The sequence below is a fragment of the Durotheca rogersii genome (genome assembly GCF_024521655.1).
Source record: "Durotheca rogersii strain YMJ 92031201 chromosome Unknown GGS23scaffold_1, whole genome shotgun sequence".
Taxonomy (NCBI): Eukaryota; Fungi; Ascomycota; class Sordariomycetes; order Xylariales; family Xylariaceae; genus Durotheca; species Durotheca rogersii.
In genome coordinates this window covers 1,158,709-1,170,436 of record NW_026251232.1, presented here as the reverse complement: position 1 = coordinate 1,170,436, position 11,728 = coordinate 1,158,709, and the positions used below count along the sequence as shown (strand labels likewise).

The 11,728-nt window shown below is 57.4% G+C and overlaps 4 protein-coding genes across 4 annotated transcripts; 3 read left to right on the top strand and 1 right to left on the bottom strand.

Annotated features, from left to right (window-relative positions):
• The first annotated feature begins 4 nt into the window (after window positions 1–4).
• GGS23DRAFT_14841 (uncharacterized protein) lies at window positions 5–2,290 on the top strand. Its single transcript, XM_051511337.1, has 2 exons — window positions 5–616; window positions 674–2,290. Exons 1-2 carry the CDS (start codon window positions 176–178, stop codon window positions 2,144–2,146), a joined length of 1,914 nt encoding a protein of 637 aa, XP_051376865.1. The 5' UTR covers window positions 5–175; the 3' UTR covers window positions 2,147–2,290.
• Window positions 2,291–2,787: 497 nt separating this feature from the next.
• GGS23DRAFT_591949 (uncharacterized protein) lies at window positions 2,788–4,239 on the top strand (the record flags this gene model as incomplete). The annotated part of the gene is made up of 2 exons (XM_051517805.1): window positions 2,788–3,481; window positions 3,611–4,239. The coding sequence occupies 2 exons, from the start codon at window positions 2,788–2,790 to the stop codon at window positions 4,237–4,239; spliced, it is 1,323 nt and encodes a 440-aa protein (XP_051376864.1).
• Window positions 4,240–4,996: 757 nt separating this feature from the next.
• GGS23DRAFT_544298 (uncharacterized protein) lies at window positions 4,997–6,539 on the top strand. Its single transcript, XM_051514897.1, has 2 exons — window positions 4,997–5,627; window positions 5,738–6,539. Exons 1-2 carry the CDS (start codon window positions 5,226–5,228, stop codon window positions 5,942–5,944), a joined length of 609 nt encoding a protein of 202 aa, XP_051376863.1. The 5' UTR covers window positions 4,997–5,225; the 3' UTR covers window positions 5,945–6,539.
• On the bottom strand, window positions 6,540–9,789 carry GGS23DRAFT_544294 (uncharacterized protein). Its single transcript, XM_051514896.1, has 4 exons — window positions 9,298–9,789; window positions 9,056–9,225; window positions 8,833–8,962; window positions 6,540–8,725 (listed from the first exon to the last, which is right to left on the bottom strand). The coding sequence occupies exons 1-4, from the start codon at window positions 9,529–9,531 to the stop codon at window positions 7,256–7,258; spliced, it is 2,004 nt and encodes a 667-aa protein (XP_051376862.1). The 5' UTR covers window positions 9,532–9,789; the 3' UTR covers window positions 6,540–7,255.
• Between the last annotated feature and the right edge of the window lie 1,939 nt (window positions 9,790–11,728).

Below are 11,728 nucleotides of genomic sequence, written 5' to 3'. Positions count from 1 at the left end.
TCACCCAGAAGCGCAACTCACCTCGCCCTTCATTTGCCATTCGACATGTTAGCATACGCATCCGTAACGAGCCGAGCACAAGCATGACAGCTATGATACCGCAGACGTACGCGATCGCAGCCAGCTCTACCGACATTCCCCCCCTCGCCGAACTGTCCCGCCAAGTCGAGTCGTCATGTTCGTTCGCAGAGCGTGTCTAAGAAGAGCATTCGCTACCGTCACCAACCGCAGCCTGCGCCCTGCCCACGAGAATACCCACCCCACTCCGATACCGTTGCCTGCCGGCGCCGCGGCTACGCCAAGCCCCCAGCGACGGTACGCCTCTGTCGTCGCCGCCCCGGTCGCCGCCTCCGCTAGCGAGCCGCACGAGGAGGCCAAGCAGCGCAAGGTATCACGCCCTTGGAGACCCACGAAACCCGACATCTACGAGGATCCAGACCCGCTTCTGATCGCCAACCATGTCAAGCGGACGCTTGAAGCGGGTAAATTCGACGAGGCTGCCAAGTTTACGCGGCAGGCCAGCTTAAGGTCCAAGGTGGTCGTGAGCTGGAATCACCTCATCGACTACCACATCCGGCAAGACCGGGTGCACGCCTCGCTGAAGCTGTTTAATGAGGTCCGCTAGCCCTCTCCCTGCTCGCTCGCGCCCCTTGCCTCGCTCACCACCCCGTAGATGAAGAAGCGCAACCAGATGCCCAACGCTCAGACGTACACCATCATCTTCAGAGGCCTCGCCGCCTCCAGCCACACCGAGCTAGCCGTGTCCGAAGCCTCCAAAATATACTTCAACATGCTCGGTAGCAACTACATAGAACCCAACACCATCCACATGAACGCTGTCCTGCAAGTTTGCTCCAATGCTGGCGATCTCGAGACGCTCTTTCGCATCTCCGAGACCGCAAACGAAACCGCCAGAGCGGCTAACTGCTGGACGTATAATATCCTCTTACATGCCTTGCGGCGCCGAGCCTCCCGCAAACTCCCCGAGCGCGCTGGGCCGGAGTTTGCTGCCATCCCGATCGAACAAGACGTCGAACAGGTGATCAAGACGGCCAAAAGGATTTGGGAGACTGTCATCCTAGAGTGGAGAGCAGGCAATATTCTCGTCGACGAACCGCTAGTCTGCGAGATGGGAAGGATTCTGTTGCTGGGTGACTATTTTGAGGCCCTCACCGTCGAGTCGCTGCTAGAGCAAACGATGATGATCCCTTCCGTAGGCAGGGCTGCGATGCCGGTAGCCGACATCCCCGGGGGCTCGAAGTCGACCAACTTACATAATATCCCCTACGCACAGCCGGGCAACAACTCGCTTTCTCTTATCCTGGAAGCACTCGAGAGGAGCCGCAGAACTTCCAGAACCAAGCATTACTGGGGGCATTTCATCCATCATCACAAGGTCGTACCCGATGCCGATAACTGGCGTCAGCTATTTAAAGCCCTCCATCGCGGGTGTGATAGCGCCGGGGTGATATCATGGCTACGGGCCATGCCCGCCGAATTCGTAGGGCTGAGAACGTTCCGGCTGCCCATGAACACTTGTATGAGGAACAATCTCAATCGGCTAGCTTTCGGTCACGCCACCGAGGTGCTGAACATAATGGTTGAGAGGCTTCGAGATGCCGATGCGCCAACCCTTAGGACCTATCTCATCGTGGCGCAAGCCAATAAACGCCATTTCTTCCTGGACGCCAAAGGCGACCGCGAGGCTGCCTTGAAGGCATACGGCAAGCAGCTCTACAAAGCTATCGACGCCGTCTGGAAGCACTACATGTTATTGGCCAGAAGATGCGAGGATCAACGGACCGGGTCGGCCTTGAAAATGGACGTGATCGCTCTCGCTCGGCAGATGATTTCCGTTTGCGACCGGCTCGTAACAGACAACATGATACCTGCGCGTATGGCGAACAAGACGATCGGTCGGAGGCGGAATAGCCTAACCAGGGTCGTCGTCAACCACTTCGAAAATATGAGAGAAGAGTATCCCAAATTCCGCCAGGGCTTCGACAAGCAAGACGAAGACCAATACGAAAAGAAGGAGGAGGAGGACTGGTACCCCGAGAAGAACGATCGTGGCTACAAGGATTCCGCACAAGGGAGTGAGAGAAGTCGAGACGAACAAGGCCGTGAGGCAGCTAAGCGCCGGTAGCTCTCCATCTATCCGACTTCTACGGCGATGCGCACGCGTATCTAGCGTGGACCACCAGCATACGCACGCACGTTTATATATCTAGATTAATATAAGAATCAGCTGTATTTATATATATGGGTTCCTTGAGAAACAGGCCCAAAAGAATACCCCCTAGGTAGAAGAACACTCTTATGAGCGGAAGTCACTACTAAATACCAACCCTACCTACTTACCTACCTACCTCCTCCTAGACGCGGCCGTCATCGCTACTTACGTGGAGGCATCGTATATATAATGAGGGCGCGGCTAGTAGGCAGGCCCGACTGCGTCCCGAATGAAGGCGGTCGCCGCTATCGTAGAACTCGGCGAGTAAGTATGGAAGTATCGACTATCGAGTTGGTCCAAATCTCTACCTATGTCCCAGTCAGTAATAGAAGTGTCCTGCTGGCGGATTGCGTACCCAAGCATAACAACGCCCACAGAGCTTGCTCGCTTTCATCCCTCCTCCCGTCGTTTGGTCCCCGTCTATATCCGTAGGCTGGTATTCGTCGCTATTACCCTTTCGGACGCCCAGAAACATCCTATTCGGCGGCGCCTAGTAGCTTCACCCGGCTCGTCCGTGTCCCTCGCCTTCCGGCTACGGGTCGCACTTCGCAAGGATGCTCAACTTCCGAGCGAGAGCGGACAGGCGCTCTAAGTTGCCCCCGGGGCCGGCGTCGCTGAAGCCTTGGGTCGACCCGACGGCGTCCCGACATGTTGGGCTTCTGTGCAACTTCACGGCCAACGATCAGGGCACCCTGCGCCAGCGGCTCGCTCAAAGTCTCAGCCGCAGGTTGCCGCATCTGGCGGCGCGCGAATCCGGAGCCGCTCACCTGGAAACCGGCGAGCTGCCGCAGTCTCGGCTGCGGAAGAGCATCAGCAGCATCTCGTCGTCGGTGAAGAACCGCTTTTCCGCCAACCGTCCCCGCTGTCGAGAAAGCGAGGACCAGGACTCGCGGCTATGGGAAATTAGTAAGAAGATCGGCTACGTGTCGTCGTCGCTCAGAGGCATTCGCTCGTCCGTGGACGCTCGGCTGTCCCCGAGCAGATCGCGACGTTACGCTACTGTGCAGTGTTGCCGCTCTTCACGGGCCGGTGGCAATGGCCTCGGCCGCAGACGATGCAATAGCTTCGGCCAGATATTCGAGCTGCCCGACGACGACGGTTCCATCCCTAAACTACCTAGGCTGGAAGACATGGCTGTAGACGCCGGTAAGAACACGGGCATCCCAGTCAAAGACCGATCGCCGGACAGGCAGTTCGATATGGGAATATTCGATGGGTTTCATGCCACATTTAGCGTAAACACGCCTGGTAAGAGCCACTTGCTCGTTTCGTATTCTCACTCCTTGTATAGGCGTGTTCGGATGCGAGGCCCATCGTACTCACTAGGGGGCACGGCACTGGGGTGCTCTGTTTATTTAATGCTGACCCTATGTTTAGAACAGGTCGGAGGAGGGGCTGACGAGCAGATGGCCGACCAGTCCGTCACGACCGTGGAGAATTCGCCCGCCGGTCGCAAGGGTCTCGAGTTGGAAGGCTGCAGAGAAAAAGAGACCATCCGGGCATGGGCTTCCGGCGGCAATCCCGCACCTTCGAGAGACTCGGGATGCTTTGGTTGTCTGGATGAAGTCGACAAAGATACAGCTCACGCAACCGACACATCGAAGGTTCCGGTAGAGTGGCTGGACACCATCCTGGAAACGTCTCTCTCTATGCGAAGCGCGGTGTCCCAGTTAGCTAAAACAGCCGTTAGCCCCGGCGCCGAAGAGCGAGGCCGGCCTAGCGCCGAGACGGTATGTGTATTCGTCCCGGAAACTCGAGACACGCAACGGCCCTGGTCGAAGTTATGTTATCCCAATTTCAAGGCTGCCGTCACCGACTTGTGCGGGCGATTCCACCCGTACTTCGCGCCCTTTGCCGCGTATATCCGCCAAACCCGGGCAATCGTACTATTCCCCATGGGTTCGGTCGTACCAACCTACGACTACGGTCCGGACATAATTATATTCCCGCTGCAGGATACGATGGAAGGCTGGAAATCTCAGGTGCCCAATCTCGCACAGCACTAGGAGGAATGCGATGGCAGGGAATCGACAGTTGTGGGGTCAGAATCTACGACGGTAACGGCGGAAGACGGGGCAGAGTCGAACCACGATACACTGGAACCTAAGCACTCCCCGGCGGCCGATGAGAACACTCTTCCGATGAGCCTATAGAGGTAGAACCTCTTAAATTCGACCCGAGGCCTTTGAGCAGTCACTGCAAACGGGGGGTCGCTGCGTAGATGTGGCTTCACGACCTCCCCGCCTGGGTTTCGTCCCAGGAGAGATGCCGTCAGACGGTGTAGTCTGGTGCTCCCCGCAGGCAAGGGAACTACTGATAATATTATGTGTTAAGCCTTTGCCTCTTGTCTTGTCTCGTCGGGCTGTCCCCTCTCGGTGTATGCACGATCTGGCTCTCGCTTAGGTATTCGTGTAAGGGGGTTTATTAGTAGGGTCAGCACCAGCTGGGGGATGGACGAAGCAGAGGATAGGCAAACTATAGGTAGGTAGACAACAGAGTCTTTTTCTCCGAAGCTACGATGACCGTGATGTGCCGGAGCCACATGGCCGTTATACGACTTGACGTGGGAGAGTGCAGCACTACGATTAGGTAGAAGGACAGTCACCTTTGACCAGACCGTACTGTACTTACGTAAGGGGTGAATTAGGTAGTCGGGCTCCTATCGCTCGGGTAATTGAAAGTATGGCTTATATGCATAGATCTCTGTGTACCGTTTTACAAGGCTCAAGTATGCATGCGTCTATCGAGAAGTTCAACTAGTCTGTCGTCATCTCCGCCAACCCGAAACCGAGTGAACCATCGAAGAAAACGGGCACATATTGAGTTGAAAGCTCATCTCTTTCCCCTCTTCACTGCCCAATCCTCCCGCCCTCTTTGCACCCGCCCCGTCCAAGGTCTCGTCCTGCCTGTCTACGTAGCAGGGGACCGTTTTTTAATTCAACAGGACCGCCTCCCTCCTCTGGCCTCCTCCCCGGAGACGAAGCGCCGGACGATGTCGGGCAGCAGCATACCGACGCAGGTCGCGGAGACGATCCAGACGGCACACATCCGGCGGCACCCGTCGGCGCAGCACGGCGTGAACCCGTCGACGGCCGCGTCCACGAACCAGCCGGTGCGCCTGAGGCGGCGCCAGCACCGGCGCCACGGCCGACACGGCTCCATCGACGACACGGAGCTGGCGAGCAGCAGCGAGGACGACCTCGACGGCGATAGCGAGGCGCTCGACCAAGACGACGACGACGACATCCCGCTTAGCGTGCTGAGACCGCGCCCGCGCGCCCCGCAACACTCGTTCCGCCCCATGCCCGATCTCCGGTTCGAACAGAGCTACCTGCACAGCATCGCGAAGGCCAACTCGTGGTGGAAGGTTGGGTGGATCACGGTCCGAGACCAGGTATATATACCCACCTATACTATACCGACGCACAGCATCCCTCCTCCCCTCCCTCCCTCGCCCCCCACCCCGCTCGTACAGGGCTAACCGCTCGGCCGGCCGCCCCTCAGATGATGATGCCCTTCGCGCAGGGCGTCCTGTACAACCTCGCGCTCTGCGGGTGGCACCACTGGAACCGGCACGCGCAGCTCAGCGGGGGCTCGGCCGGCGCGCGGCTGCGCCGCTGGTGGTACGAGGTGAATAACTGGACCCTGCCGCGGGCGTCGCACGCCTCGGGCGGCGTCAAGAGGGAGGTCTTCGTCCAGCGGAGCTGGTAGCGACGAGGACGCAAGACGCAAACCCGTCACAAAATGGCGGCGAGGCGAGAGAAGTAGACAGAAACAGAGACCGAGAGAGAGAGAGAGAGAAGGAAAAAAAAATACGATCGAAAATAGAGAGAACAGACGCGTTTCTGACACTGGCTTTTCACGCATATTGTTCGCCGAGCGAGAAAAGAGGCTCGTACGGCGCATCGAGAGGGATTGCGAGATCGAACTCGACCCGATTCTGCGGCCGCGCGCCGGCCCAGCGAGGGAGAGGCGTGCGTTGCCCCGCGAAGAGTAGGGAAGCAGGCGGAGCAACCCGTGAAGCCAGCCCCCCTCCTCCCTCCGGGATCCGTCTCCTTGTCCTGTCCTCCCCACCCCGACGCTCCGAGCCTGCGACTGCCATCCACAGACACCGCCGCTGCCGACGACACGAAACTTGCCCGACTAGATTGGTTGGCGCTCGAGTGCAGGGAACAGAACAGGAGGGGTGGTACCTAATGCTGGGTTATGGGAATTTATTCATGTAGAGAGTGGGTGTGTAGTGGCCTTACATACAAATGCGCACTGGGGGATCACGGCTAGAGATCAATAGAAGGCTGAATGGACAAGTCGCTTAGTCTAGGGGCGGTAGCATACACGCCGTATGTTTGAGTACATGCTTGTGATTTTCCCTGGCTCTCCTTGCCCCTAACCGTGTCATATTCACGGAAGCGAGGAGGCGTTGAGGGTGGCCTTCTAACACACATAGTCCTGCCTGCCTGCCTGTTTTTCCAGCCCCTTTCCCTTCTATTTTCCGCCCATGCTGTGGCCTGGGAGAATGAACATCCAAAGGCACAGACAGCGGTAACAAACCATATCCTAGTAGTAGTAATAGTAGTAGTAGCCGCTGACCGTCCACCTTTTTTTCTTCTCGCCTTGCTCCCTCCTTCCATGCTCACGAGGACAAGCTGGGAACAGAACTGGCCGCTTTTCCAAACAGACCGTCTCTTCAACTCAACGGTCTATGCATTCAGCACGTTCTTCCTACGCCTCCTTTTTTTCTCTGTGAGTTTTCTTCTCTCATTTATTTCAATGTAACATTGCTTTCCCGCTGCTTTATACCAGCCACTCTTGACAATCCGGTCCAATCCGAATAGTAGGGTGCGTAAAATGGGTGGATACAGGATGTATATATGAGAGAGAGGGAAACGAATATAGTGTATGTGTCCCATACGGGTATACGCCTGTTGCTGCTAGGGCTAGGCTGGCAGTTCCCTGCGCACCCATTCGAAAACAAGAAATGGGCATGGTGATCCCTAGGCAGAGAGACGAAGAGAGAAGAATCTAATCTCCAGCGCCGACGTCAACGTGCTTCGGCAGCGGCTGCTGCTCCTGCTTCTGCTGAGCCTTGTCCGGGCTTTCTCTAAAAGCCAGAGAGGTCGACTGCTGCAGGGAGTTCAAAGCGGGGGCCGACGGCGTTCGTCGGCGCTCTCGTGGCGGCTCCTTGCCTTTGCCGCCGCTCTCGCCCGTCGAAGCGGGAGCGGAGGTAGGGGCTGGAGACGAAGACGACCGGGCGGGTTTCGGGGTGCTGTCCTTATTGGTTGTCGCCACCGATATCACCTCCTCAGTCTTCTCGTCCTTCTCGTCAGAGGATAATCGTGATCTGGGTGACACCGTCGAACCTTTTGTCTCCTTCTTGCCGCCGCCGTTATATCGGTATTCGCTGAGGTCGATCGCCGAGCCGTTGGCAGTAGTAGTGGTGGCACTGGTGCTTGGCGTCTTCTTTGACGGCAGTTTGAGCTTGACCATCATGCTATCCGTCGCGGGGCCGGCGTTGTGATCGGCGAGGTCGTCATTGACCATCTCCTCGTCTTCATCGAATTCGTCCTCCTCTTCGTCCTCCTCTTCACTTTCCCCGTCAGGGATATGGTCATCCTCATCATCGCCTAGATCGGGCGAGCTATCATCGTCATCATCCTCATCCTCATCCTCATCCATGGCATCGTAGTTCTTCCCCTTCTTTTTTGAAGACGGGGCCCAGCCGTTGGTGCCGTGGTGGACGGCTGCGGATCGACGAGGTCGGCCACCGGGTCCGGCCGAAGACTCCTCTGACGCCCTTGTCACGTCGCCGTTCTCGATAGCGGCTGCGGTAGGGCTTGTGGTGACGATGTTGTTGGATGCATCCACCGTCATACGCGACGGGGCCTTGACCTGGCGGCCGCTCGCGGTGGTGACAGGAGGGGCGGGGTCGGCCGGTGTGTGGGTGCGAGTGTTGCGCGTTGATCGTCGCACGGACGTAGAGTCGGACAAGAAGTCCTCGTCATCAGAATAAGTATACTTCATGCGCTTGCCTCTCGTCCGGCCCTCATACATGGAGAACCCAGGCTCAGGGCGCTTGAACTGCTCCTTGCGCATGAGTCGGTACTCGCGTCGCCTTCGCTTCTCCTCGGTGGCCTCAAAGCGGGGCACCGCTGCGAGCATCTTCAGCGCAAGTTTCTTGGCCTTCGGGCCGCCATCTGCGGTTTGCAGCTTGTCCGCCAGCGCCTTGAGCTCATCGATGTCCCCGGCCACGCTCCACCACGTCCTGCTGAAGCCGGCAGGGTTGCTCTCCCGATAAACTCGAAAATTGGTATCGTCAAGGCCTTCTATGAGGTAGTAGCGGCGCCTGTCGCTGTCCGAACCCCACGGCTGCACTGATAAGGGTTGGTTGAGGTCGTCTTCATGGCGTTGGCCCTTGTAGGATTGGTTGATGATGCCCTTGATAACTTCGGAGGACGACAGCGTCCACATAACGAGGGTTCGCAGCAGGACAAGCTATGTCGATTAATCGCGTTAGTTCTCGTCGCGATCCCCTTCTATGAATACGACACAGAACATCTCGTCATGATGTATTAAAAAGAATACCGAGAAGAAAAACGTACTCGTTCGGTGGGGTTCATGGAGGTGAAGGTCCTCCCCCCAGCTAGGGGATTGGTATCCTCCCAATCTCGCGCCCATTGGTTCTTATGGGAGCTAATGGCATCCTCCAAGGCGCGATTATAATGACCAGGCCTAATTGCATTATCGTGTTAGAATCCGTGCTCTCGCGTAATGCTTAGCTTGAGGGGTCGGTTGGGGTGTCTTAGGCGGGGAGGGAAGCCATACTTGACATCCTGCTTTCGGTTCAACAGCAAGCCCAGGACAGCGCACAGGAAGTGTTCGACGCGCTCGCCAGGGATGGGTTCGGTAACGTCGCGCTCGAGTTCTTGAGGGCCGAAGTTGGCTAGAGATTTTGGGAGGGCGTCGTTGAACCGGCTGCGGAACATGACGATGAACTAGGACACGGTTAGCTCGTGAATTCACGCGACATGTCGCGTTTTCGACGCGACCCCGGCGTCGCCACGTACTGATATGTCGGGATTGTCCGCCAATATGTACTCGTGCGGCGGTGAGGGCGATCGCTTGCGCGGCGGAGGGGACGCCGCCTTCTCAGGCTCGCTGGGCTTCGTTCCCGGGGGCAGCTTGTGGAAGAACTTGAGGATGCCCTTCTCCCGCTTCAGCTGGATATCGCTATCCTCCTGGGAAGGGGCTGACGACAGCGACGAGATGGAGGAGAGCTCACTCGAGTCGTCGTCCGCCATCGTGTCGGGCAGTCGGCGTCAATGCGGAGCGGTGAAATGGCTGGCCGTATACGGAGGTGCTGAGTATATACGTGGACGGTATGGGTGCGTGTACGTGTAAAGGCGTGCGAGGGGTGAGGCGAGCAGCAGCAACGATGGTTGCGGGAAGAGAGGGAGAGGGCAAGGTGGAAGATGGGCGAGGTGGGTGGGATGGACGGGTGGTGGGTGGTGGAGCATCGAGAGGTTGAGCAGGTCGAGGTCGAGTTGTCAGGTCGAGCTGCACAGGAAATTGGGAAAACGCTAAAAAATCCACCCTGATTAGGCTTGAGCCGCACGTCAACCAGGGCGAGGATCGGATCTGATAGGTGGGAGCGACAGTGCTGTCGGGCAGCCCAGCGGGCAGGGAACATGTATAGCCATAACAAAACATCTCTATCTACCTATGTATGTAGCTACATACAGCACATACCTACATATACGCGCTCGACCTGCCCGTCTGCCTCCAAGCCCTCTCCCCTCCCCCTCTCCCTCTCCGCCTTCTCTCCCTCTCCCGAGCCGAGCCAGCCTATCCTCTCCGCACATCCCCCCGTCAACGCTGTCGAGGGCACCCGGATAGATCCCACCGCCAGCATCACACAGAGCCACCTCTTTGTTGCCCGTCTCCCATCGTCATCCTCCCTCTAGCCCCCTCCCTCTGGCACGCCAGCCCGTTTGTGTCTTACGGTCCAACCCAGCCACAGTCTTCCCCATCCGTAGCTAGCATCAGCCATAAGCGTATCTATGCGACTGCTAGTCCCGCATGTGGAGAAGAACTGCCTTCGAAGCCTCATCGCCGGGACCCGAGCCATTTTGCTGGCAATCCTACCGCCAAATTCTCGCTCTGTGTCCGTCGCTTGGTCGGCTGGGCAGGCTTAGCATCGTAAACACGAAAGAACATCGATTCGCACCGGGAGATGGAGTCGATGTACCGGTGCTTCAGAGCGGTGGGCAGCGACGCCACCACTATGTTGTGCAGTAAGTTGTGACCGGTAAAAAGGGTAGATCCCACCACAACAAGCCCTACCTTGACTCAATCGTGCATCGTGTTGGTATTCCGGCGTGTGGTCATACGTTCCGTGCCTTGCCGTTACATTGCGGTGACTGGCCCAGTCGCTTAGCTCCACTTCGGTTTGGAGCCGGAGGCCGTCACCGGCAGATTTCTTGCCGAGGCCGCCTCGAAATTGAAGCTATTACGAACCACCAAAAACCACCCGAAGCGTGCCCTTCGAGGATGACGACTCTGTTCGCAGACGCTCAGACCAACCCGCGCAAGAGAGGCCGCCGGAAAGGCCACGGCCTAGCAGCCTCGGGGAGCGAGTCTCAGGCACGAACCGCTCTACCGCGTCGCTCGGCAGCAATTCGATGCAGATGGCCGTTTTCTTGTCGAAAAAAATGCCATTTTCTCTGGGTATTTGCCGGCCTCTGCCCACGGCACACACGCGGGGGACTTCCGCACCTGGAGATGCGCCGAACCCCCCCATGCCATGACTCATTGCTGGCAGGATTTCCGCCTCAGGGGTGATTTTTGGGCTTGTCTCTAGGCTTGCACGGCCAGCGAACGCTAACGTGGCGGGTTTATTGACAACATCCAGGCCGAGCAGGGTTGAGGGATTGCACCGCTGGTAGCATATCCCATACACCCACACGGTAAAAATTCACATTCGCTATACTTTGCGTTAGTTACTCACGAGGCTGCAAGGATATCCGAGTTAATCTTCAGCTTAGGAAATGAGTTAGAGGCGATGCAGACCTCGAGACGGGGAGGAGGGGTGGGTGACAACTGGGAGCGGTCGCTCGACCGCGTCCGGCTACAGTTCCATCATATCCGCCACGCGTATAGGGCCATCACATCTAGGCCCCCGACATGCCAACAACCGGGCTTGTGAAGAGGGATTTTTTCCATAAAAAAAAGGAAACCCAACGCGACTAAATAGGATTTTGGTAGAGCCAGTCTCGGGGTATTCAGTCCAGATCGGACGAAGTGATCGGTACGATGCTTGCGATAAGGGGCGGAAATGAATGCAAGGCCTCCTCTCGCCATACGCCTACTCCACCAGATCATATATGTATGTAGCTTTGCCGGGCCTCATGGGCTGCGAAGGGGGGGGGGGCCGCTTCTCACAGCCAAAGCTCACGAGCAAATCTCGATTGAAGTGTTGTTTTCGAGATGGGCGTGGTG

Bases quoted from the DNA above. Each gene is read 5' to 3' on its own strand.
- GGS23DRAFT_544294 (XM_051514896.1), bottom strand. From the start codon at position 9,531: ATGGCGGACGACGACTCGAGTGAGCTCTCCTCCATCTCGTCGCTGTCG. The intron at 9,226-9,297 runs GTACGTGGCGAC...ACCGTGTCCTAG, and splicing joins CGGACAATCCCGACATATCA to TTCATCGTCATGTTCCGCAG. The intron at 8,726-8,832 runs GTACGTTTTTCT...TAATCGACATAG, and splicing joins CCATGAACCCCACCGAACGA to CTTGTCCTGCTGCGAACCCT.
- GGS23DRAFT_14841 (XM_051511337.1), top strand. From the start codon at position 176: ATGTTCGTTCGCAGAGCGTGTCTAAGAAGAGCATTCGCTACCGTCACC. The intron at 617-673 runs GTCCGCTAGCCC...ACCACCCCGTAG, and splicing joins CGCTGAAGCTGTTTAATGAG to ATGAAGAAGCGCAACCAGAT.
- GGS23DRAFT_544298 (XM_051514897.1), top strand. From the start codon at position 5,226: ATGTCGGGCAGCAGCATACCGACGCAGGTCGCGGAGACGATCCAGACG. The intron at 5,628-5,737 runs GTATATATACCC...GCCGCCCCTCAG, and splicing joins GGATCACGGTCCGAGACCAG to ATGATGATGCCCTTCGCGCA.